Genomic DNA, 24502 nt, shown 5'->3' with positions numbered 1-24502 from the left:
GAGAGAGAGCGAGAGACAGAGAGAGGGGGGAGGGAGAATGAATGCACTAAAAGATCAATGAAAAAAACAGACATTATCAAAGTTAACTGGCAGGTAAGTCTATATTAATGACATTCTCACTTGGCTAGTTCTTCCTCAATGTTCCTCTTTATAGCAGCAGTAGAAACCTGTCGGTCGATCTTCGTGATTGGGATGATTCGTACTTCATCATACAATTCTTTCGGTTCCTAAGGAAACAGTCAAAAACACTCTGTTTACCTTATCAAATTTGAACTTGTCTGTTTTTTGGCCTCAGAATGAGCCCTACCCCCTTCCCAATTCTGTTCCTCTCACCATGGAGATCTGAACGTGGCCCCCTGTGGCATAAACATCTCCCTCATGGTGGCCGTACAAGAGGAACTGAACTATAGAACCAAACAGGATCGGCTGGGTCTTCACTGACTTCACCTGACACACAGAAACACACACACACACACACGGAGAGAGAGAGAGAGAGAGAGAGAGAGGAAGAGAGAGAGAGAGCGAGAACAACAAAACATATAAACAGAGTATAACCATCCACAGGCACAGAGACATAATTCAAATGCTGCATGTAATAAATACATGTAATAAATGATGTGTTTTTGAACGTGTGTGTAATAAATACATGTAATATATGATGTGTTTTTGAACGTGTGTGGTGTGGGCAGTTATTTACGGTACATGTGTATGGAAGACGTAGGTGTGTGTGTGTGTGTGTGTGTGTGAGAATGTGGCTGCTCACATAGTCTCCACTTTTAAAAGTCTTGCCGTCCCATCGGATGGCTCGGAAACACGCCCAGGGAGACTGGAGTCTCTTTGTAGTCACGTCGGAACGTGATGTCACACCCTGAAAACCCATGAACTTCACCTGCGCACACACAGACACACAAAGAGGTCTGTGTGTTAGTATTACTTTTTATAACTTAATGGGGAATTCCCGTTGACTCCCGTTTAACTGTAAATACAGATCAGTAACCCAACCATAACACTACACAAAGAAATATTTTATTTTACCTCAAAACCTGTTGTTTTGACAATAAAACCAGGTTTCAAAGGTTTCTATACAACTTTGGTTCACACAACACCACTATAATATGAGACACACAAGTACAAAGACAAACCTGCTTATCAAAGTGCTCATGGCAATCCTTCAACCAAGCGACAAACTCTCGCTGGATCTTCACTCTCTGCTCCTGCAAGAGAAATAAACATCAAACAGTTGGTTAATTGATTGAATAGATGATTGTGCATGAGAGAGAGAGAGCGAGAGAGACTGACAGGCAGTTTGTGCGTGTGTGTGTGTGTGTGTGTGTGTATGTGACTCTGTATCTACGCGTGCGTGTGTTACCTGGCCGTTAACCACGCGAGTGAAAATGGTCTCTTTATCCTTTAACTTCAGCTCCAGATCCATAAACGTTAGCTTGTTTGTGCTGACCTGGAAGCGATCGTTGGCAAAGAGAACGCCAGAGATCCTGTTATAACACTCCAAAGGCACAGACGCTCCCTTCTTAGGCCTTGCACACCACTCAAACCTACATAACACACAAACACACAGATTAACACATGCATACACACACAAACACAGGAAGACGAGAGGGAGGGAAGAAGAGAGAGGGGGAGAGGGACAGAGAGAGAGAGAGAGAGAGAGAGAGAGACAGAGAGAGGGGGAGGGAGAGAGAGAAATACCAGATTTAGATTTGGCCTGTATTGTTTCACTCACTACTCATTTTTCATCTTTCCTCCTTTGTTACTGTGTTTCTCTGCCTAAATTACTTCATTTTTTGCTTGAACGACTGAAGGAATTCAAAACAGTTGCTCCAGATAAAAACAGTAAACAAAGTTACATTTTTTAAATCAAAATGAATGAATGATTTTCTGTTACATTTGTCTAGAATCAATGCAAAACGCTCGCTCACTCACTCTCTAAGCCGCTTATCCTAATTAGAGTCGTGGGGGGTGCTGGAGCCTATCCCAGCATTCACTGGCCGAAAGGCGGGGAAACACCATGGACAGGTTGCCAGTCCATCACAGGACAGACACACATTCACACACTCATTCACACCTAGGGGCAGTTTAGTCTCTCCAATTCGCCTGACCTGTACATCTTTGGACTGTGGGAAGAAACCTGAGCTCCCAGAGGAAACCCACGCGCACATGGGGAGAACATGCAAACATGCATACCCGGGACCTTCTTGCTGTGAGGCGACAGTGCTACCCACTGCCCCAGCGTGCACCCCAAATTCAAAACAGAGGGAGAAATTACTGTTCGCGTTCTCTGAGACTGGATCGAACATTAACTAACTGTTAGATTTGTGTGTTATTTCAACCTTGGTTAACAAACGAGTAGATGTTAAATCTCTTGATAAAGTCTTATTAATTTTTAAGTTGTTGATAACCCTGGGATGCTAAATGCAGGGAAAGGTTCTCGTGTTGTGATATAGTGGTGGCAGTAACGTGTATTAATGTTTTATAACGTTGTGACAACGTTGTGTGAATGTTATCATTACTCTGAGACAGTGGTGTAAGGAATCAGTCTCCCATTCCAGAAACATTCAAAGATTGGCCTCTTCCCCCGGCCCTCTGCATTCAACACCACACACTCTTCATCATCATCATCAGCTGGGCCTGAAACAAACACACACACACACACACATACAATTATAACAGCCCTAGTTCCAAAGACATCACTTTCTGACTGTGAGCGTCTCTGTTGAAGAGTGAGTGTGTGAGACTGAGGTATCTAATTATTTTAACCTGTTACTTGGCATTTGTCTTCATATCACAGACTGCAGTGCGTGTGTGTGTGTGCGTGTGTGCATGCGAGTGAACGAAAGTAGGTGTCTGTGCAGAGGAGCATGTGTGTAAGGCTGAGGTTTCAAAACATGTAAATATGCTCCTGTCTCTTTATGACAGACTGCGATATCTGTGTGTGTGTGTGTGTATGTAAGTGTGCGTGCAGATGCGTTTATGTATGTGTATGTGTGTGTATGTGTATGTGTGAGCATGTGTGTCTTACCTGGCATGGCGTAGGGGTCCTCAGGATAGGTTTCTCTGTCGTAGAGGAAAGGGTGATATCTCAGCAGTCCCTCCACAGCAGCATCTCCCTCTGCAGAAGCTTTAAACTCAAACACAGCCACACTGGAGCTCACATACAGAGTCTGCATGTCATTATCCACCTCCCTCAGGTTCACCAGCCGAGGCAGCCGAGGAGACTTCTCCACCAGAGAGATCTGACACAGAGAGAGAGAGAGAAAAGAAGAGGGAGAGGAAGGCAAGTTTCATCTTAACTTCCACATCTGGCCCCTTTTCCACTGATCAAACACAGACATGAACTCTTACCTGGATGTCGATGTTGGAGGGAGATTTGCCGCTGGGATCTCTCAGGTCATTTCCAGTAACGCCGTGAACGTAGTAATGATAAATATGTCTGGAAAAAGACAGTTCATCATGTCAGCAATACTAAGAGTCTTGACGAGCAGCTGCAAGTGTGTGCTGGCAGAGTATGTGTGTATGTGTATGTGTGTGCGTGTGCTTGTGTGTATGTGTGTGTGTGTGTGTGCTTGTGTATGTGGTTGTGTGTATGTGTGTGTATGCGAGAATGTGTGTGTGGAACGTGTCTGTGTGTGACTTACGCGAGCTCCCTGGTCCACATGCTAAAGTGCTGTTTGAGATAGGTGATGTGTTCGGGCTGGATGCCTGTTATAACCACTGCTGTGAAACTCTCTTTCCCGACCTCCTCCTGAATTAACGACTGCAAGAAAGGCTCTTCAGCACTGTTCACATGAGACCAGACTCCAGGCTGAGAGAGAGAGAGACCAAGAGAGCGACAGAGAGCGACAGAGAGAGAGTGAGAGAAAGAGTGAAGTAAATGTTTGATATCAATATCACATTAAGTGTTCATACAGCAGAGAGTATTTAATGTATTCTTGTTCTCTGAAGTCACATTAATGCCCTCATTAAATTCCAGTGGACGTGAGCTGGTGAAAGTCCCATCTATATTTAATAATTAAAGTCCCGCTCATTCTAAAGAGTGAAAGCTCATTTCAGACTCTCACATTTCTATTCAGGATGACGCCGCTGTAAATTTCCTCTTTGTTTTTCTCCTTCCGCTCAAAGTCTTCCTTGGACATGACAAATTCGTGGACATCTGGAGAGCCAGCCGGTTTGCTGATCATCTAAAGCAAAGAGACATCGTGTCACTTTCACATACAGAAACAGAAACACACACACACACACACACACAGAGAGCCTGACCGCTGTGGTTATGTGGATCTGCAGACGTACCCTGACTGACTGTCCGATATAGAACACAGCCTGTTTGCCCCCGACGCCAAAGTATGAGATGTCGCTGTTCAGACTGCGTGGAACCGGATTGGGCCGACTGTAACCCGTGTGGTCGCTATAGCAACAGCGCATGACAAACACACAGGCGTTAGGCCCGGTTGTCAGGGTCATTCAACTCTTTATTTCACTGGCTTAAAAAGTTGCATTACATCAAATGTATTTGATTTGCGGTTTTACCTCTGGAAAGTGCCGTTGTCACGTGTAAATTTGGACAGTCTGTAAACAGCCCAGTTATTCAGCTGTTTGGAGGTCATGCCGCGACCATTATCCAGTACAACCACTGCTGGCTTCCCCTGGGATTCATCAAACAACTGGACAATAGAAAGAGAGGGATGGGTTCAGAGAGAAGAGTGAACGAGAGAGAGTGAACACACGCACACGCGCACGCACACACACACACAGAGTCATTTTAATGTGGTGTGATTCAGTAGCTGCTCACCAGTCGGATGTCAATCGTCCTGACTCCAGTGTTGTCTGCTGTGGCTGAGAGGGCGTTATCAATGAGCTCAGCAAAGGCGTACGCTGCAAGAACACAAAAAAAAAACATGAACACAATCAAAACGCATAAACAGAAACGATGTACTTAAACATGACAGCCTTTCACATGCCTCACCGTACCAAGCACAGACGGCAGAGCACAGTCTACGTACACAGGGCATGTGTGAGTGAAGTGAGGCATGTGTGAGTGTATGTGTTTGTCTCTGTGTGAATGAGGGAGTGAAGAACAGAGTGGCAAGCATGTGCATGCATGTGTGTGATTGTCTCTGTGTCTGTGAGGGAGAGAGGAACAGTGGGGCAAGTGTGTGTGTGTGTGTGTGTGTGTGTGTGTGTGTGTGTGTGTCCTTACGAAGTGATTTCTGTCCTTCGCTGGCGTAGTACTCATACATGCCGCTCTGCACAAGCGTGTGGTAGTGCGGCAGGTACTCGATGCGTTCCTGGGTTGCCATGGGCAACACCTGATCCACCGAATGCAGAAGGTGTAGCGTCTTCCCATCCTCGAGTTGATCTGCAATAACACCGTCAAAGGTGACGTATTCGTCACATTTAAACAACATTAAAATAACATTTAAGTACTCAGCCAGCTTCCTTCCAACATAATCACCATGTGATAACAACTTAATAACTTCGTAATAACATAAAGAAACTACAGAACACTATTATACTTAGATTTGCACTTCCATTTGCAATCTGAAGAAGAGAGCAAATGCAAAGATGGACAAAATAACAGCAATGTCATGCAGTGAATGGATTTCAATTCATCTGTTCAGTCATTTGTCTTCACAACAGCTCCAATGTTTCTTGCAATGCTGTTAGACATGTTCTGAGCTGTGTCAGACTTAGGGTGGCACGATTCTTTGAAATAAAATGCTAACAACAATAAGGCCACATGCGATTACTAAACCACAAAAGGCTGGAACTGAATTAAAAATATTTATACTATGAACACAAAAAACACTTGTGTCTCACTGGCTGGCAGCTGTCTGTTTAATACGTCAAACACAGTATGAAGTTGTTAGCACAACAACAGAGCGTTCTTCTGATTTTATATTAATACCTTTAATTACCGAGAAGCAAATATATGCAAGTCTCCATTTTTTCATTTGTGGTAAGTAACCTCCAAGGTCTAGGACAATGACGGAGTCGGCAGAGGGAACTCCACTGCGCCTCCACTCTGTTCACTGTTTTTTCTGTATCTAGACTCCTTGTCTGGCTTTATCTCTCACAACTCCGACAATACAGAATTTTATGATAAATGTACGACAGAAGAAGACCCACACAAGTGCCTGTGTCCATGAAAAAAAAAAAAACACACACACAAACAACAACAACAAAAAAACCCTACATAGATAAAAGCCAGGCTAAACCAAAACAAAGAAATGACTCTTGGTGCTTTGCAGGCATGAAGCTGAACGAGAGAAGATGTTTTTTTTTTTAAAAGTTATAAATAGTTTGGCTCATTCTGTTATTTAGTAATTGAGCCAATTATCTTATTAAGTTGGGATCAACATTTCAAAATATCCTATTCAGCATGATTTTATGCCTTTATGTGAGTTTAGCTTTGATATCTAAGCAGCAATATCACAGTCCAAATCGTACCGTTTTTTTGGACCAAACCGTGCAACTCTAGTTGGAGTTCCACTCTGCCTGCACTCCAGAACCTCTAAGAAAGGTCTGATGAGGTTTAGATCTAGTCCTGTTGGAGACTAGTTCTAAATCTCTGATGTTCACGACACAAATCAATAATCCATATTTAGCAATATCTATGATGGTTTATTATCTTGGAACACAGGAAGAGCTTGAGTGGCTATTGCTTGCACCAGAGGATGCTAATGGTTACCTGGAACAACCTTATATTCTCTGATAGTTCTTCTACCATTTAGATCAAATCAGACACAACAATTCCCAGGAGATGGTTGCTCTTGCCATAACTGATCCAACACAGAGTTGAGTATTTGGTAACAGGCAGTATGAGCTGAAGGCTCACTTTGTCCCTCTCAAAATACTAAAAAAAAAAACAACATTTAGGAGAAAGACTAAAAGGATATTCTTTAGATGATATTACTTTTTGGTCACTTCTCATGGGTTAAGATTATGTGTTCATTACACAGTTTGCAAAACGAAACTGTATGATAGATATGACCTTTGTGAAACTCTCGATACGCAGTGTGTTTAAACGGAAATTACGCCTGAACTGTGTGGTGATTTTTTTGCTCTTCTGTCTTGCTCTTTGATACACGACATGAGTTTGGAGTTTGAATCTGCAACAATTACGACACTTTCCTATTCAATTTTAAGTTGTTGAGTAGGCCTGTCATAACCTTTGACACTAAACAATTTCTTTCTCAGAGTGACACATCTACAACTTTGACGGCAACTGTTTTCCCGCCCATTTCAAACTCTCATTTCTCACGTTACTTTGAAACTCGCATCTTTTTTTAGATAACAGAGATACTAAGAGTGTAAAGTGTTAACCTTAATATGAGTCATCTGAGTAGCGACATTAATCACTGTGGTTTAGTCATTTCAAACAGAGCGCTGTACACATGAGGTGTTAACCCTACTTCCTCCCCGCTCTGTTCCCCTGACTTTTATTGGGATTGCTATCAGGTTTAATTCGCGATCAATAAATATTAATTCGTTCATCCGACAGTTTTTCGGATAATGAACACCGGTACTGGGAGAAAGCCGTACATGCGGATTGAGGAAATTACAATGACGGACACACCCACTTCACTAGCGCTGAATTGGCGAATTAACCTAGGGAGCACCGAGGGGAAGACAAACGTACCTGTTTTTACAGCTAGACAGAGAAAGAAAAGCCCCATGCATAGAATTTAGACTACATAATAAGCAAATGGTACTCACCAAATATGTCTGTACCAATCTCTCTTCTATCCGTTGTTGTTAGGACGAAGGTTTCGTTGCGGGCGATAGAAAACTCCTAAAAACGTTTAGTCTGAATTAGCTCGTTTACAGTAGGGAGTTAGTAAATTTGCAGTTTACCTGTTGAAACTAAACTATGGTTTAATTCTAAGGACAAGTAAAGTCATTAGTCATCACAGCTTGCTAAGTTCAATCATGCGCATCTACACCTTAGTCCCAAATACCCTCCTTTTTGACACACAAAACACAGCGTTGTTTCACTAACAGGGCAATCACTGAGTAGCTCGACATAACTCTAAACTGTCCTAACTTTAGGTATAGCTGAGGCAATTCCATTTTACGGTTAGCATAATGTCACTCGTCTACCTGGTAACTTTGCTAACATTACACTGACTCCCATCTCGCAAGATTTATCAAGACGTTACCTTGGACACAGCTTTTAGAAAGCCATTGTAGTCCAGGTTACGGATGTCTATTACTCTCCCAGTAGCTTCTGTACTTTTGGGTCGGCAGTCAAACACGCATACTCCTCTCTGCGAATGATCAGACTTTTCGGGTCCCGGAGTCAACGCTCGGGACACTCCTGGGCGAGATGGTCTCTGCTTCGGCTCCGCCATGTTTCCTGCTTGCTGCTGCAGGCTATAAACCAGCCACCGAATTTAAGTCCTTTTTATGCATTAAAAACAATCTTCATCGCCTTTCTTGGGATATGTTTACCCATAGGGTTAGAGTTTAACGACCTACCGCGAGCATTTCATAGAGTTGATGGGCAACGTTGCAAGCTCTGTGGTTGTTTTGCCGCCGTTATAGTCAACAAAATTCACTACTTCAGCTACGTCACAACATTTCTGCCATGTGATTCAGCAATGTTTTCACTAACCATGCGCTAGATTGAGGCGTGTATGGTTGCCAAACCCTGTGCAATAGGAAAGATTAATATGCAGTGAGCTCGTTTTAAAAACGTTGACTTCTTACAAAAAGGAGGATTCAGTGTAGAATAAATGGCAACCTTTACGTTGTGCCTTTAAGACTACTTTTTGTCACATGGCTCGTGATGAAATAGCACAGTTACGAGTCGTATTTTAACTGTGCGTCATATGCAATGTACGAAAGACGGTTCTACGTAACGTAAAAACGTGCAGATTTTATACATATATAACAGATCATGAAGTTCTCGTCTGCGAAGTCTGATCCGTGGAAAAAGGAAATGTTATGGCGTCGCGCATTATCAGCAGCACAAATAGTACAATGGATGACCGTTCGTAAAAATGGGATGCAAGGGAACGTTATATGTGTTGGTCATGTTTAAAAACACTGAATTTTCAAAGTAGTTTAATTTTAGTGTTAATAGTGTTAATACAACTACGGCCATGGCTATTGTATTCGCTAGCAGCTATGGTTGGTTGTTAGACACATGCTCTTTCATTGACGAGGGATTTCGAGAATGTGTGGGCTGTAGGGTCGCGACTCATAAAAGGTACTTTACATGCCGTTTCAAAAGTCACTTTTTTGACATTTCGAAGCCACATATTGTGGACAAATCCCAGAGTTATAATGTGAGCAGTTGCGGCCTGTCAGACAAAACTTCTCCTTCCAAAAGCGAAAATGATACTACAGTTGTTCCGAAAGCACGAAAGGTGAGTGACAACGATAATTTAAACCGATTACTGCCAATTACAGAATTTCATTGAATAGGATGAATAAAGGAAAGCTGGTGCTGCCATACAAGTCCAGTTTCTGAGTGATTCAGTCGCGTGCATGCCATCATGCTAAGGGTACGGTATGAAATACTGGTCAAGTTTATCCCCCGTTTGACAACGCAAAAGGAAGAAGTGCCAGAGTCAGGGAGTGACTGTAAGCAGTTGGTTGAAGTTCGGTGATGAAGACCAGCCAAACAACTGAGGTTTATTAACCCTCCTGTTATGTTGCGTGTCAATTTCATCCGTTTCTGCTTTTGATTGTTCTGAAATACTTCATTTTTTCCCTCCCTGAAATGACTTTGACTTCCTCATCTAGGGTCATGACCTTATGTGTGAAATCTGCACACACTGATGTGTTACTGAATGTGTGTACTGTTACCTAGATTAACCAGTCACCTCGCTCTGTAGTACAGCTCTGTGGTGAGCGCATATGTAGTGTGTACTAAAAGTACCTACAGGCCCAGGTGCTTGCTGCTCATGGGAGGAGTTTCTGGTGGCTATGCTATATGAGTTTATATGAGTGGTTTCAGCCCACTCACCTCCATAAACAGAATGGTAAACAGCAATTAATGCAAAACTGTCCTAGGTTATTGCTGTTATCTTGGAATGAAACATTTCCATCATGAAGGGCTTGTCTCATCCCTAATGACAATATGCCCATTCACAGGACACAAGAGGTCACTGAATAGTTCAGCAAGCAGGAAAACAAGTCAAACCATATTCTGCATGCCAATCACCAGGGGCTATTCCAGAAAGCAGGTTTAGTGAAAACTCTGAGTTAGTTAAGTAATACTACTACAACTACTACTAATAATAATAATACAAGTTTATTTAGAGCCTAATGTTACTATCTATAGTCTCAGAGGGCTTTACATGTCGATTACAAAGTCAAATAAAAAATTATATTATCCATAAATTAGTGAAAATGGATAAGTCTTTAGTCTGGTTTTAAAGGTATGAGGAGAGTTTGGCTCCCTAATTTCTGTGGGTAAACCATTCCAGAGAAAGGGAGAGCGGTAGGAAAAGGCTTGGTTGCCGGCGGATCTTTTATGAGGAGGTTTACTACTTAGTCTGAGTTAACTAACTCTGAGTTTTCACTAAACCCACTTTCTGGAACACCCCCTAGTTTTCAGCTCTGCAAAACACTCATGGGAAATCAGAGCAGCGCTTTAGTAAGCAATCCACAAAACGTAACCAACCGAACTTCCTATGTAAGAGTGTTAAATTAAAGCGTTGTCATGGTACACTGAAGCTGCTCTGGTGCCATATGGTGGCTTGTTAGCACCCTATTAAGATACTTTAAATTGGTCTTTCCTCTATGTATGAATCTTACCTGCACATGCCTATTTATAAACTGGCTTGTTGCCACATGTTAGATGATCTTTAGTGTTCCCATAGACCGTTTGGAGGCTCCTCCAGAGCGTTTCCATAGACCATATGTACCATGTCTAATTAAATATATTTTTCTCTAAAGAAAAGGAAGAGAAAATACTGTGATCTCAATCAAGGAGAACTTGATGCCCAGGCCTACCACGAAAGGGTAAAGTTGTTGTTTTGTTGGTATAGTATCATAATCTCTCTCTCTCTCTCTGTCTCTCTCTCTGTCTTGTGTATAGTTGTATTCTGTGTGTACATAGGCAGTTGAGCATTCAAAAAGTATTTCATCGTTTCATTTGGTCCATTCTTTCCGAGCTTCCCCTGGCATGGCTTGCAACTATAGACATGAGTTTAGCCAGAGCATTTTTCTCTCTGTGTTTTAGGTTCGATCTCTGGTTCTTGAGGGTCATCGATCTCTTGTGGAGGCTGGTTATAAGACCGGCTACTTTTCTGACAAGCCATCGGTGCCTGGTCAGCCCTTGCCCTCTCTTCATGAATGCCGTTTGGCAGCTCTGTGCGACATGGCTAAAGAACTGCCTCCAGTGGAAGATGACACGCATGACATCACGCAGGTGGTTGATGGGGACCCATTGACGGATGCGCAGCTGGACTTGTTCTCCAGGATCACGGAAAACCCTGATGACTACGCCCGTGAGGTCACGCTGATGGGGGAGAAGTATTTCCTGCCCCCATGCAGCCGTTTCTTATTGGCTGATATCACACGCACCCAACCCCTCATCTCAAGTGAGTAAACACAGCATTGCTTGAATGTTACGCAAGTTTTAAACCAGCATACTTATTTCCAGGGCTTGATTACAGAGATTGTTTTCATTACTGTGCTATAGATAGAAAGAGGATGCAGAGTGGTATTGTCACTTCTGTATATTTACATAGAGGTAAAGTAGCCCTTCAGTCATATTTGCATATGACGTCATCTGCAGATGGAGAGAGATTTGACTTGATAGTCCTGGATCCGCCATGGGAGAACAAGTCTGTGAAGCGTAGTAACAGGTTAGCTGAACTTTTTTTCATTTTCCTCGCTCCCTCTCTCTCTTCTTCGTTCATATCTGTGAGACTGTGACCACTGAACCCCATTTTGATTGGCAGGTACAGTTTTCTGCCCTCCTCTCAGCTCAAGCTGCTTCCTGTTCCGATGCTGAGCCGCCCCGGATGTGTGGTGGTTACCTGGGTAACAAACCGACTGCGGCACTTGCGTTTCGTCAAAGAGGAGCTCTACCCTCACTGGGGTGTAAAATTACTTGCTGAATGGCTTTGGGTTAAGGTAGATACAGACACCTATTACACACACTGAGCATTTCACTTACATTCTTGTGCCTGTTTTATTGTTATAGTTACTGTGATAGGTTGTATTGTATTAACACAGTCATTTGCAGTTAATTCAGCAGCTACTGGATGAGTTTTAATTCAAAGCGTTGTATGCAATTGGCTGTGTTACATGTTATTCATACACACACACACACACACACACATACACACGTATATATTCCTACATATATACTCAAATATGTATGTGTGTGTGTGTGTGTGTAATATATACATATCTATCTGTCTATACACACACACACACACACACACACACACATATATATGTGTGTGTGTATGTGTGTGTGTGAGATTCTTAAACTATGGTAATTTTTGTGTCCCTGGAAGAAATAAGAAAAACAAAAAAACACCTCTAGGTTTTTATTTTTGTCACCCTTACTTCACACCAGGAGGAACTTACAAAAAATAAATAATAGCTCAGTCATTAGTTTTTTCTATATAATAAAGAGGCCATTTATATGTGGTTTTCACTATATTGCCTTTGTCCCTAAGCCAGACTTTGGACCTTCAACCCTACTTTATTTTGAATCTAAGTTTGAAATAACGTTGAGTTCAAATACAAATTAGACATTAATGCCTATTTTAATGAAATATATTATGTATTGTAATATTTCTTCACATTTTCTCATATTTTTCATAAAAAGAACCCCTGTCTCTTGGGTTCACTGTTATTTCCACCACACTGTACAAAATAGAATTCTGGGATCATGTTTTAGGATTTGTATGCACATGGTGACAGTGATATGACTTTAGGTTAGTTATGAATATTAACCACTGACTGTAGTTATTGTCTGTGATTGGCTAAATGTCGTCTCTAGGTGACAAAGGCAGGTGATTTTGTGTTCCCTCTGGACTCACCACATAAGAAGCCCTATGAAGTCCTGTTAATCGGCAGGTACCATGGTAACGAGGACATTAACAGGTATGTCCTATCGATAAATATGGAGTGCGGGAAAGTGTGTGTGTGTTTGTATGTGTATGTTATTGTCCTGTGTGTTTTTGTTGTAGTCCTGCAGAAGAATCGGAGATTCCAGACCAGAAGCTTCTTATCAGCATCCCATCAATACTGCATTCTCACAAACCATCACTTGCAGGTGTGTTTTCTCTCTCTCTCTCTCTCTCTCTCTCTCTCTCTTTCAGGGTTTTCTTACTTAACATGTTAACTACCTGTCATTTAATATGAATTGTCAGTTAGTCGTCAGTTACTGAAATCATTGTGTCTCTCGTTTCTCATTTGTACCCTACAGGGCAGTACAGCTCTGACTGTCATTACACATTCATATACCCCCCACAAAATTACTGCTAATTTAGCTTAAGGCATGTTTAATCCAGCTCGTACACAACCTCTAAATTAATGTGTGGGTCTTTTTTTTTTTTTTTTTTTTTTTTTTACATATATTTGGAAATAAACAGCTTGTTTCAAAGTTACAGCATATTTTTTAAAACTAAGAATTAAAAAAATTGTAAATGTTATGAACTATTACACAAATGATGTATCTTCGATAGTACCTGTGATTTCCACACAGACATATAAGAGTGTATTTAGATGATATTAAGTGTTACTTCTGAGTATCAATACTCAAGGAGGGTGCTCTGAAACCAGAAACTAGCTGTTAAGTGAACAGTCTGCCATTAATGGAGCTCTCCTGAGACATAAAACTCTAAAACTTTTTATTGTAGCTGTGATGAAGCCGTATGTTAGCCACGATGCTAAGTGTCTGGAGATGTTTGCGCGGAGCCTTCAGCCACGGTGGACCAGCTGGGGAAATGAAGTCATCAAGTTTCAACATGTCAGCTACTTTTCCACAGAGAACAGAGAAGAATCACCCAGTGCACCTGTTCTTTCAGAGTCTCAAAAAACAAGCGAGCAATGAAATGTCTTAAAAAAAGAAAAAAAAAGTTATTAGTTATTAAATAAGAATTCATTGTTCTAAAAGAGCTCTCAATCTCCGTTTCTTCACCACAACGCAGGTTATGAAGTTCCCTGATCATTTTATCCTGCTTTGATCAGGGTCTGTTTACCCCCTCAATAAATAGCCTTTTTTAAAAGATTCCATCATATGTGTAAATGGTTTTGTATTGTATTTTGTACTGATATTTTTCAAGGTGATTCATTTTTGCTGTATACTGTCAATAAAATTCAACATATTTGTAATTTTATAACAGTATCTCATCACTTTTTTTTTTGTCTTTTTTTTTTAAAAAAAAAAAAGGTCCACAGCCAAGCAGTTCTGTGCAGCTATACCTCAAGGGAACAGAGTATTAAGTTATTGTTGAATGTATTAATGACATATTCCTACAATGCCACGTGGTTTAGAGAGAGAGAGAGAGAGAGAGACAAACTCACACACACACACACACACACACACACACACACACACACACACACACACACATATATATATATATGTATGTATGTATATATATATATATATATATATGTATGTGTGTGTGTGTGTGTGTGTGTGTGTGTGTGTGTATGTATGTATTTCACTAGAGACCCAGTACCCAGCTGCTGTGTTTGATTATTCCAAGTATCTTTTGTTAACTTTGTGCTTTATAATGAACATATTCTCTCTGTGTATCAATAAAGAGCTAATGCATGTATCACAGGTCTGTCCTCATGGACAGGAACAATAATCTGTTTACAAGATATCTGTCAACAAGTTGACAAGATATGTTGTAAAGTTTTGCTTTCTCTTTAGCAAGACAAGAAATGCTTTCACTACTTTATTAAACCCTGTCCTTCCAAAAACGTATATATAAACTTTGATGCATTTTTTGCTGTCAGCAAACTTTATGCTATCAGCAGTTAGATATTGTGCATTTTATTGTAAAGTCATATTTTTCAGATAATACAGCTCAGCTGCTGTGACAATTACTGGCAAGCACAGAAACCTGAATATCAGAATACCAAACATCACTTTTAATAAAGGCATCGGTGACGTTCCATCTCTGCTATTGCTGTGTGTCATTTTCGGATCCGATGCGATACTCCCAGACAGATCAAGATAAAGAGGAGAAATCCAGTTCTCATGATGGACATCAAGGTAAGCAGAGTCATCTGAGAATGGCACGAATCTCCTAAAGAGACAGGTAACTCTGTGACTTTCTGATGCTGTGTATACATAGTTACGGTTAACTACACTGAGTGATGCATACCTGTATCTTGAGTATCCACTCTTGTTCCATTCCCCACCAGTATCTTCCCACATGTGACCACAGCACAGTAATAAGTTCCAGCATCTGAGAGGCCGATGTTCCTTTTGGGGAGGTTGTAGACACAGCTCCTCTCACACTGATCACTCGAGTTTTCATAGGTGTAAATGATTCCAGGATATGACTGTTCAGGGTTTTGTCTAAACCAATAAACATGGTGTTGTCCTGCACAGCTCTCTCCCATTGGATGAATGGTACACTGCAGGGTTACATTGGCTCCAGGCTTCACAAGCTGAGATGCGGAATTCTGTTGAACCACAAAGCCTTCGGTTTTGGCCTCTTGACATTAAAAAATAAAAAAAACCTCATATGTTTACAGTGATTCTCCACATTGTAAATTCTACATATTATCTTAAGTAACTCAAACAAAGGAGGCAGCACCATTGCAAAAAACATACAGTCAGTCCATGGGGCAGAAACTAAACATGTCATAATACATTTAAGTGAAGAGACATTTATTCCTAAACCAAAAAGTCAACTTAATTTAAACACTGGATCTAAATTTCATGTGGCAGTTTAATCTCAATTATCTGTTTGAAGCAGAACTTACCTTTCACGATAAGGTCTATCCCCACATCAAATTCAATAACATTAGAGTGAGCACCACCGCAGTAGTAGGTAGCTACATCTTCAGACTGAACCTCTGAAATCCTCAGATGATTTATGTCTACACCTCTCTGCACAGTGAATCGAGGATTATCCTCAAACTCATTATAAAACATGGCTTGAGTATCGTATTTGTAGATGGTTGATATGAGCTGGGGTTTTTGCCCCCAGACGTGTTTATACCATGAATAGTGCATGGCCATTTCTGTCTGACAGGAACAACTCAGAGTCACGTCATTACCAACCTCAACTGACACTACAACATTCGTTTGAGGTAAGCTTTGTACTTGTGCATTTGCCCCATCTGAAAGCAAAGAAGAGCACTTAATATCACAATCGCATAATAACAAATAACAAAAACAGTATTTTCCACTGAGATTCTCTCCGCAACTTACCGAATGCTCCGAGAAGCAAAAGGAATGCTAGTGCAATCATCACTGTCAGCTGTCTCCCTTCTTTTGACAGACAACAGCAAAAAGAGACAGAAAAAAAGAGACGACTGAAAGTTCTGTGGCTTTTTTTTTTCTCTGACTGGACGTATACAGGGGAAAAAACATATCATTTTTGAATGCATTTGTCTCAGTGGTTGTTCTTTTAGACATCTATGTGTTCTAGTTGTGGCTGTTGGCCCCAGAGACTTGTGGTTACTTGACCTAACCCAGATTATAAAAGAGGATGGACAGAATGGTCGATCAAAATGGTTTTGCATAACCCCCTTGTTCTGTGTCCTTTATGCATGTGGAGTAAAATAAATAAATAAATAAATAAAGGTGCACTACGACAAGCTCTGTGGCAGTTGAAACAGTCGTCAGAGGGCTCTTCGGATTTATGGAAATGTAATTAGCAATCATACAGTTTCCACTGAACACGTCTGAACTGTTCACTTCCAAAAGAGAGGAAGAGTACTTCTATGCCCCCATCCACATTAGACTCTCAGTTTGTAAATGTTTAGTAGCAAACCCTGACTCTTTATTTGTGATCTTAGTAAACCATAAGACTGGTTCAAAAAGACCAGGACATATGAAGCAGAGAGTGGAAACGTAACATCAAAGCCTCAGTCAAAAATGACTACATATAACTTACTTCATGGAGCACTGTGAACATGAAGACCTGGAGAGAAAACTAATGATTATTGAAAGAGTGAAGTGAAAGGCTTCCTCTGAAACCTTTGATTTTTTGAGGCAGTATGAGCAATGCAGGTTCTGAGAGTAAATAACTCAATTTCCAAACTAGCATCTTGAAGACTTAACATGTTATTGGTTGTTACTTTAAGATTTCTACCTACTACTGGGGAAAGGGTAAGGCCTGGGAAAGTTCTAACTGTGATATTAAAAACGAGCTTTTGTGGGGAAAATATTTCTTTGCATTATGATTGTAACTCTTACAAGGAAACTGTGCCTTATGACATCGTCATGATGAAGTATTAATATTGTGGCGAGACCTGTGCTTGCTAAATTACTCTGTGCTGTGAAAAGTATGTGTGTGTTAGAACAACATGCATTTACTGCAAAGAAGATAAGACCTCTGAGATAACTGTGTGTCTGTGCCATCTGGAGTACGACCAACAAGCATCCTGTGTTCAATGTGAGAAGTTATCTTGTAAACCCCAACACATGTCATTGGACTTGTTTGTCTTACTGTATGAAAAGCTATGCACTCCTTAACCTCAGTGAGAACTGCGCTTCATCTCTGAGGTGTGCTTCTCCTGTGTCGCATTAAATAAAAAATGATTCATAATATCTATATTGGTCTATTCTTCTGAGACTTAGTAACTCTCTTCCAGGTAGAAGAATCTCCCTCACAGTGTTATCCCTTAGATTGGGGAAATTTGCTTTTGGTGGTGTGTACTTTGCCCCCTATTGTTGTACTTGAGTCACCACATGAAGAGTAACAGACTCAAATTAATGCTTTGGGGTAACCTGTTTATTAGGTGTACCACATCGTCGAAAATAAAACACACCAAACAATCTGTAAGTCATATGATTTCTGGCGCTCAGGGATCCTGTCAGGGTTTAAATGGAAAGGCGCAGGTATCCGTGCCGATCAGTCAGACATCTCACCATAGTCATTACATACCTGTTTTCATCTTCTTCTAACAACTCAAAACAATGGCTAAATGTGTTACTGCCACAGTGCTCCTCACAGGTACAATGAGGTGTCTAGAAAAAGCAAGTGTTAATGGTTGAATTGGGACAGGGAACTGGCACCACTGGGCAGGTTCTCAGAGGGTACCCAGACAAAGACTGTCTGTATGTCCTGTATTCCCACTGAGATGCACTTGGGTCGGTGAAAAGGAACAGTCGACTGATTTTGAATGTCTTGCCAGACCAACACAGGGGTCATCCCATGATGGAAACTTATGACAGCACAGGCAACAGGAGATGCAAAACTGGAAGAGAGGAGGGTAGAGTTAGGGTTAGGGTTATTATTAGGGTAGGGAGGGTTCAAAAACTCCTTTTACCTGGAGTGGCCCCTTCCCCGTGTGCAATCACGCAGGCGCCACTCCAGCTAAACCAAATAAATGAACTCGCGTTCCTACGGTTCTGTTTGGTCCTCCCCTGCACCGGTAGTCCCATGCTACTGTAACCAAACAGATAACCAAACAGACGGACAAACAGAGAAAACAGAGGGAGACACGACAATCCAACAAACATTACAACGCAATACGAACATTCAAACAAAGCGATATGTATAATAAAGATGGGACAAACATTTAACTGGGTGATTGTGTGTGAGTGTAACGTGATAGGGACAGTAACGGTAAAACAAACAGTAAAGACGCTAACAAACATTTAAGTGTAATTGGGAGTGTTTGTGGGGTGTTTTAAACTGTAAGATTGTGAACATGAATTGGAAATGTTTGTATGTATGAAATGTGGGGCCTAGCTGAATACTTTGACCGTCACCAGACCTCTTTGGTCTCTTAGTGAGGTGTAGTGGTAAAATACGATCACAGGTATATATTTTGTTAAGTGAATGGAATGTGTGGACATACTTTTCATCTTGTGTTACACTTCTCTCACTCAAACACTGGTCTATCAACCAAGCTCTCACACACCTGCCCCACAGTTTTAGAACGCTCTCATTATCTATGGGCGTCAAGGCCAAAGGCCCTTGGCTGCACGGATATCTGTGTGTGTGTGAGACCTTGTTGTGAGTCTTTTCACCATCGAGACTCTGCCTGGGTGTCTCTGATGACCTCCTCTCTGCTTTTGCTGTATACGCTACCTTTTACTCAATAAAGACAAAAGACCTACCTTAAGTCATCGTCATGCCTGTTTATTATTTTCAACATTTTTAAAAACACTGATGCCCAACAATTTGGTGCCGTGACCCGGTTGGAATAGAAGACTGTCGAATGTAAAGATGCGGAGCGGAGACGGTTGACGAGTAACTCTTCGGACAGCACGGGGAAATTCCATGGACTGCGGCCATCGGGGATTGCCCTCCGGAGTGACAAAGCCAACGCCGTAAGTGTGCGCGTGAGTCGTTCCCAGTTCTATCTCCATTACGAAGTTTGTTTAGCTGTAAACTCATATGATGTTGGTCTCCCTATTAGTCAAAAGAAGTTAGACTAACTAGAAGAAGTCGTATACGCAGTTTACCATGAGTTGTACAGGGAAAGATACCACACAGAAGGGAGGAGTATTGCCTCCAAATGTTGCATTGTCTGATGTTAAGGATGGACTGGTTAAGTGGTTTGATTCACATTTTGATTTAGCCAACACTGAGACAGAGATATGTGCAAAGTATGGCATTAAACCTTGTAAGAATGATCAGTGGCATCCTGATGATATTAAAAGGGCATGGGGTAAAACACAACGCATGAAAGATGGCACAGAAAAAACTAAATGGCTTTTGGTGGCTCTCTCTAAGCTCAGACAGCATGAACTAAAAGTTGAACGAGATAAAAGTCAGCATGAGAATGGTAAGTTAAAAGCTACCGTTGATTTTCCGCGCTCTGAGAATGAGAAGCACAGAGAGAGAGAGAAAAAGGTCCATTTCGCCAACGACACTGCAGTTGGCAATCCGCCAGCTCAAGAAAACGCCCACACTCACTCTCACTCTGAGGTGAGAGGTAGCCATAACCAAGGCACCTCTGCAAGGCCAAACTCAGAGTCAACTTCCATGTTATCTCCCTTGTACCCATGGGAAGATGTAAAACAACTGGCATAAAAAGTGGATGACCCAAGGGCTTATGAAAACAACAAGGATGAGGGGGAACGGGAGGAGGTCAGCTCTAATGATAAACCGACAGCTCTGAGAATATTTAGAACTAGATACCAGAGATGCGTGAGGCCTACAGGAGAAGAAGTTACAGATGAGGACGGAAATGCATCTAGGACAAACATCCAGACGAACATCCCCCTAACACCAGATTTGGTTGAAAAATTTTCAGCAAAGGTACCCCCTCCCAGAAAAGGAGGTACACAGACTTGGGAAGAGCTTCAAAGGCTAGAAAGGATTTACAATTTACACCCTCTTGATGGATGTCAAATCTTAGCTGTACAGCAAAGTGAGCAGCAAGCTGAGCAGCTGCAGGATGCAGTGAATACCAAACTAGACGCAGATGACGAAAGTAGTGAATGGAAGAGGATTCAAACTTGGTGTATGGAAAATGCACAGCTGACAGTGGACTGGAAGAAAATTCTCTCATGTAAACAGAAACCAGATGAGTCAGTCGAAGAGTGTCGGAAAAGACTGAAGGATGTGGCAAGGAATGCTCCTGTGCCACAGAACCAACAACGCCCTCAGCCCTCCATCAGTGGCTCTCAGCAGTCTGATGCAGCATCAAACAGCCCACTGGAAATGGTTTCCCAGTTTATGCGGCTATCACCAGAGGTTCAAACCAGACTCCTGGGGAGTGTTAGAAACACGTCCCAGGGAAACTTCTGAATCACCCCTCTCTTCGATCTCTGTCCGCAGCTGTCCAACAGCGGGCAGATGGTTTGTTTGTGGAAGTTACAGTTGGACCTTGGAGTGTAGGTTTTCTCATTGATACAGGTGCTCAAGTAACTGTCATTCCAGATATATATAAATTGCCCCTTAGTGATAAAACAGCAGAAGGTTGTGGTCTCAATTCCTCTTAAGACAAACAGTTCCTGTTTACATTCAAATTGGGCCTATTACATTGATCACACCCACTTGGACTGGGCCAGTAAGACAGGCTTTATTGGGACTAGACGTTCTTAGTCAAACTAGTTCAGACATCCAAAAGGTGATGAAAAACGTGACGAAATGAGTGATGAAGACTCTGACAGCAGCGATGATGACTCAGCTCCAAACGACATGGATGAAACTTTCAGTGGTGGCAGCACGAGAATGCCCACCAGCAGAACTGAGGAATTGCGACATGTCATTGTTCGCGATCTCAAACACATTTCTGAATTGCAAGACAGTTCAAGCCGAGAGGAACGATGGACTTGGACGGAGAATGGTGCAAAGCTGTATGATGACTTAGTATGGAGGAAAGGTGACAAGGTCGTTGCCCCTTCTTGCCTCTTGTCATATCTGGCTCAGCAGATACATAGCGTCGGCCACATTGGACCTAAAGCAATGGTCTCAAGATTTTCTTCAATTTGGTACAACCCTCTCTTTAGAGCGGAGGCTCAGAAAGTTAAAGACACTTGCATCATCTGTAAACAACATGATCCTTCTCCCGGAGCTCCAGTTCCAATGCTTCGACCGAACGCACCGTCTGGACCTTTCAGGCAGCTGCAAGACGATTACATTACCTTGCCGAAGGTAAAAGGGAAACAGGACGTCCTAATCATCGTGGATAAGTTCTCCAGATGGATTGAAGCTTACCCAACAAAGAGGGGGACGGCCTCTCACACAGCTAAAGTGCTGGCACAGGACATCATTCCCCGATGGGGACTCCCTGACAGTATAGACTCAGACCAAGGAACACACTTCACAGGAAGAGTGTGTCAGGAAGTGTGTCAACTGCTGGGTGTCCAATGGTCATTACATTGCGCTCACCACCCCCAATCGTCTGGAATGGTGGAACGGGCCAATGGCGTTCTCAAAGCACGATCTTTTAGAATGCACTCAGAAGGACTTTCATGGGTTGATGCTCTTCCTATGGCTCTCTGCAGCATGAGAGCGACAGCCAATCGAATAACAGGACTCAGCCCTTTTGATATCGTCACAGGACGACCAATGAAGCTTCCTGGTACACCAGATCTACGCGAAGGTGACGTCCACCTTCTCTCTGACTCTCTTCTTCAATACTGTTGCACTCACTAAAGCTGTCTCAGCAGCAGAAGCACAGGTTAGGCAGGCATGGGGAGAGCCAGCAGAGGGGGGGACATTCTTTAGTGCCAGGACAGTGTGTCATGATTAAGAAATTTCCACGCTCAGGTCTAGAACCAAGATGGGAAGGGCCATTCCCAGTCTTATTAATTACACCATCAGCAGTTAAAGTACAGGGTAAGAAACGTTGGGTTCACGCTTCACATTGTAAACCAATTAAGGGTGTTCAAAGTGTAGGAGCCAGTGGGAAGAACTGAGTTGTTTAGAGGCTCAGGGGCCACCCCACGGTGAAGATAGTTAGCTGTGAATGCTATTTAGCTCCCACCTGCACTTTGATTAGCTTCCATCCTTACTTTTTTAAAAATTCTATGGTTAATAATATGTAAATATTATATGTTGTGACGAATGTTGTTACTCCCCAATATGTTTCTGTTTTCTGTGTTTTACAGGCCTGAGATACATCGACGCCTTCCAACAACATATCACGACTGGGTCTTAAGGTGTCCGCCTCTGAATAAACCACGAGAGTTGAGCTTAACAGGTCACCTGAGTCTGCAAGCTCTTCAACAGACTCAGATAGGGAAAGCAGCTAAGGGATGGTTTGAAGATCCCTGTGTTCTAGCAGTAGGGTTTGTTTCGTCTTACCGACAGACAATCAGACGTACTCCTAATCCCTTAACAGATTTGGTTGCTGATAGAGTAACAGAGCTCACCTTCTTTACTCAGTATGCATATTGGTTGTAAACTTAGTGTAAACTTAAACACAGGTCATTTATATTGTAAACCACATAGTCAGTGGACTAAAATTCACCCAGGGGGTAGACATAGCTCTACAGTAGCGTATTTCACATACACTTCTGCTCCTTATCCCGCTAATTAGGCGAAGCAAGACTCATCGCTACCAGGTGAAGTGCTAGTAACCTCTCCCTGGCAAGCCTGCGCTGCTGATCCACGACTCACAAAGGGTCACATCAGCCAGAAGACTGAAGACGAGGAGGAGACGAAGATCTTCCTCATCATCCTTCATCATGAAGCACATTGTTGTGTTTATGATTTGTTGGTCTTTGGTGTTGTCTTTCAATCCAAAAGATAACTATTTTGAGAGTGTATTGACCAAGGCACGTCACCTGTTGTATGGTAATTGTAGTGTTTGTGTGCCACATGTTCAGAGTGTTGGGGCAGGAATTCCATGGGTAGCTCATCAGATATCCAATTGTGACACATGTTCCCCCCTACACACTGATCGTAGCTCTCCAGGGTAACTTTAGTTGGCAACGTGAAACTGATCCTGACTTAAACAAACCAATTGCTATACTGGTAATGTTAATCACATCTAGAAATCGCCGTAGCACAGACGGTTCAATGGGGTGTGTAGAACACTTTTACCTGCGAACAAACATGGTGGACTAGAGTGTTAGGAGCATTAATTCCTAGTTATGGTGTTATGCAGTCTTTAGATCAAATTAGAGCTTTGTCACAGGAGGTGCAAAAGCTTGCTAATGACACTCTCGCTGATTTAGGTGATGTTTCCTCCGCACTGCAGTCCCACCGTATGATGATACTGCAAAACCGTATGGCTCTAGATTATGTACTCTCTGCCCAGGGTGGTGTATGCTCAGTCGTAGGCCCAGAATGTTGTACTGACATAGCCGACCCCTCTCAGAATTTATCACAAATTATGGGTTACATCTCTGATCTGAGCACACGGGTTCAGAGTGTTCAAGGTGATAACAGTGGTTGGTTTAGCGGCTTATTTGGGGGGCTCTGGCCTATGGCCCAGCAGGCTCTATATGTTCTAACATTGGTGATGGGGGCAACTCTGTTCGTTTATTTTATCTTGAGACTTATGTGTTGTGGTATCAAGGCTGTTACTACTCCGAGACAATTGCAGCCAAAACATCGGCGTGCTAAGAGGCCGTTAATGCCTTTCTGAATGTGACGTTTATTTCCAATGCATGGTACGCGGATTGATTTGTTAGACCTCCTTATTTCAGGATGTAGATGGATAATGGCTTGATCACCCATTATACGTAAGAGGGCTCGATATATGGTTTGCTTAGCGCATATTTAGCTCATGCATGTATGTATTAATCATTAGGCTTCTTAATGATTAAGAGGGGGGAGATGTGGGGCTCAGCTGAATACTTTGACCGTCACCAGACCTCTTTGGTCTCTTAGTGAGGTGTAGTGGTAAAATACGATCACAGGTATATATTTTGTTAAGTGAATGGAATGTGTGGACATACTTTTCA

The 24502-nt window shown here is 42.1% G+C and overlaps 3 protein-coding genes across 3 annotated transcripts in view; 1 reads left to right on the top strand and 2 right to left on the bottom strand.

Annotated features, from left to right (window-relative positions):
• smchd1 (structural maintenance of chromosomes flexible hinge domain containing 1) overlaps window positions 1–8366 on the bottom strand; it is a 32351-nt gene extending 23985 nt beyond the window's left edge. The window contains exons 1-16 of the mRNA XM_030779162.1: window positions 8175–8366; window positions 7732–7807; window positions 5213–5371; window positions 4805–4887; window positions 4543–4676; window positions 4306–4420; window positions 4077–4196; window positions 3654–3820; window positions 3361–3448; window positions 3038–3251; window positions 2529–2646; window positions 1370–1553; window positions 1143–1214; window positions 764–889; window positions 334–447; window positions 121–227 (exon numbers count right to left, since the gene is read on the bottom strand). Coding sequence (XP_030635022.1) covers window positions 121–227; window positions 334–447; window positions 764–889; window positions 1143–1214; window positions 1370–1553; window positions 2529–2646; window positions 3038–3251; window positions 3361–3448; window positions 3654–3820; window positions 4077–4196; window positions 4306–4420; window positions 4543–4676; window positions 4805–4887; window positions 5213–5371; window positions 7732–7807; window positions 8175–8366 — 2069 coding nt within the window. The remainder of the gene's footprint in view (window positions 1–120; window positions 228–333; window positions 448–763; window positions 890–1142; window positions 1215–1369; window positions 1554–2528; window positions 2647–3037; window positions 3252–3360; window positions 3449–3653; window positions 3821–4076; window positions 4197–4305; window positions 4421–4542; window positions 4677–4804; window positions 4888–5212; window positions 5372–7731; window positions 7808–8174) is intronic.
• A 622-nt stretch (window positions 8367–8988) lies between these two features.
• On the top strand, window positions 8989–14107 carry mettl4 (methyltransferase 4, N6-adenosine). The gene is made up of 8 exons (XM_030780544.1): window positions 8989–9386; window positions 10924–10989; window positions 11210–11570; window positions 11768–11837; window positions 11934–12108; window positions 12989–13092; window positions 13179–13264; window positions 13851–14107. Exons 1-8 carry the CDS (start codon window positions 9120–9122, stop codon window positions 14042–14044), a joined length of 1323 nt encoding a protein of 440 aa, XP_030636404.1. The 5' UTR covers window positions 8989–9119; the 3' UTR covers window positions 14045–14107.
• Window positions 14108–15312: 1205 nt separating this feature from the next.
• Window positions 15313–19504, bottom strand: LOC115816193 (uncharacterized). Its single transcript, XM_030779161.1, has 3 exons — window positions 19330–19504; window positions 15940–16299; window positions 15313–15668 (listed from the first exon to the last, which is right to left on the bottom strand). Exons 1-3 carry the CDS (start codon window positions 19502–19504, stop codon window positions 15313–15315), a joined length of 891 nt encoding a protein of 296 aa, XP_030635021.1.
• Window positions 19505–24502: the final 4998 nt, after the last annotated feature.

Source organism: Chanos chanos, chromosome 7, assembly GCF_902362185.1.
Source record: "Chanos chanos chromosome 7, fChaCha1.1, whole genome shotgun sequence".
NCBI classification, from domain to species: Eukaryota; Metazoa; Chordata; class Actinopteri; order Gonorynchiformes; family Chanidae; genus Chanos; species Chanos chanos.
Note: the sequence above shows the minus strand (reverse complement) of the source record. Positions and strands in the feature narration are given on the sequence as shown.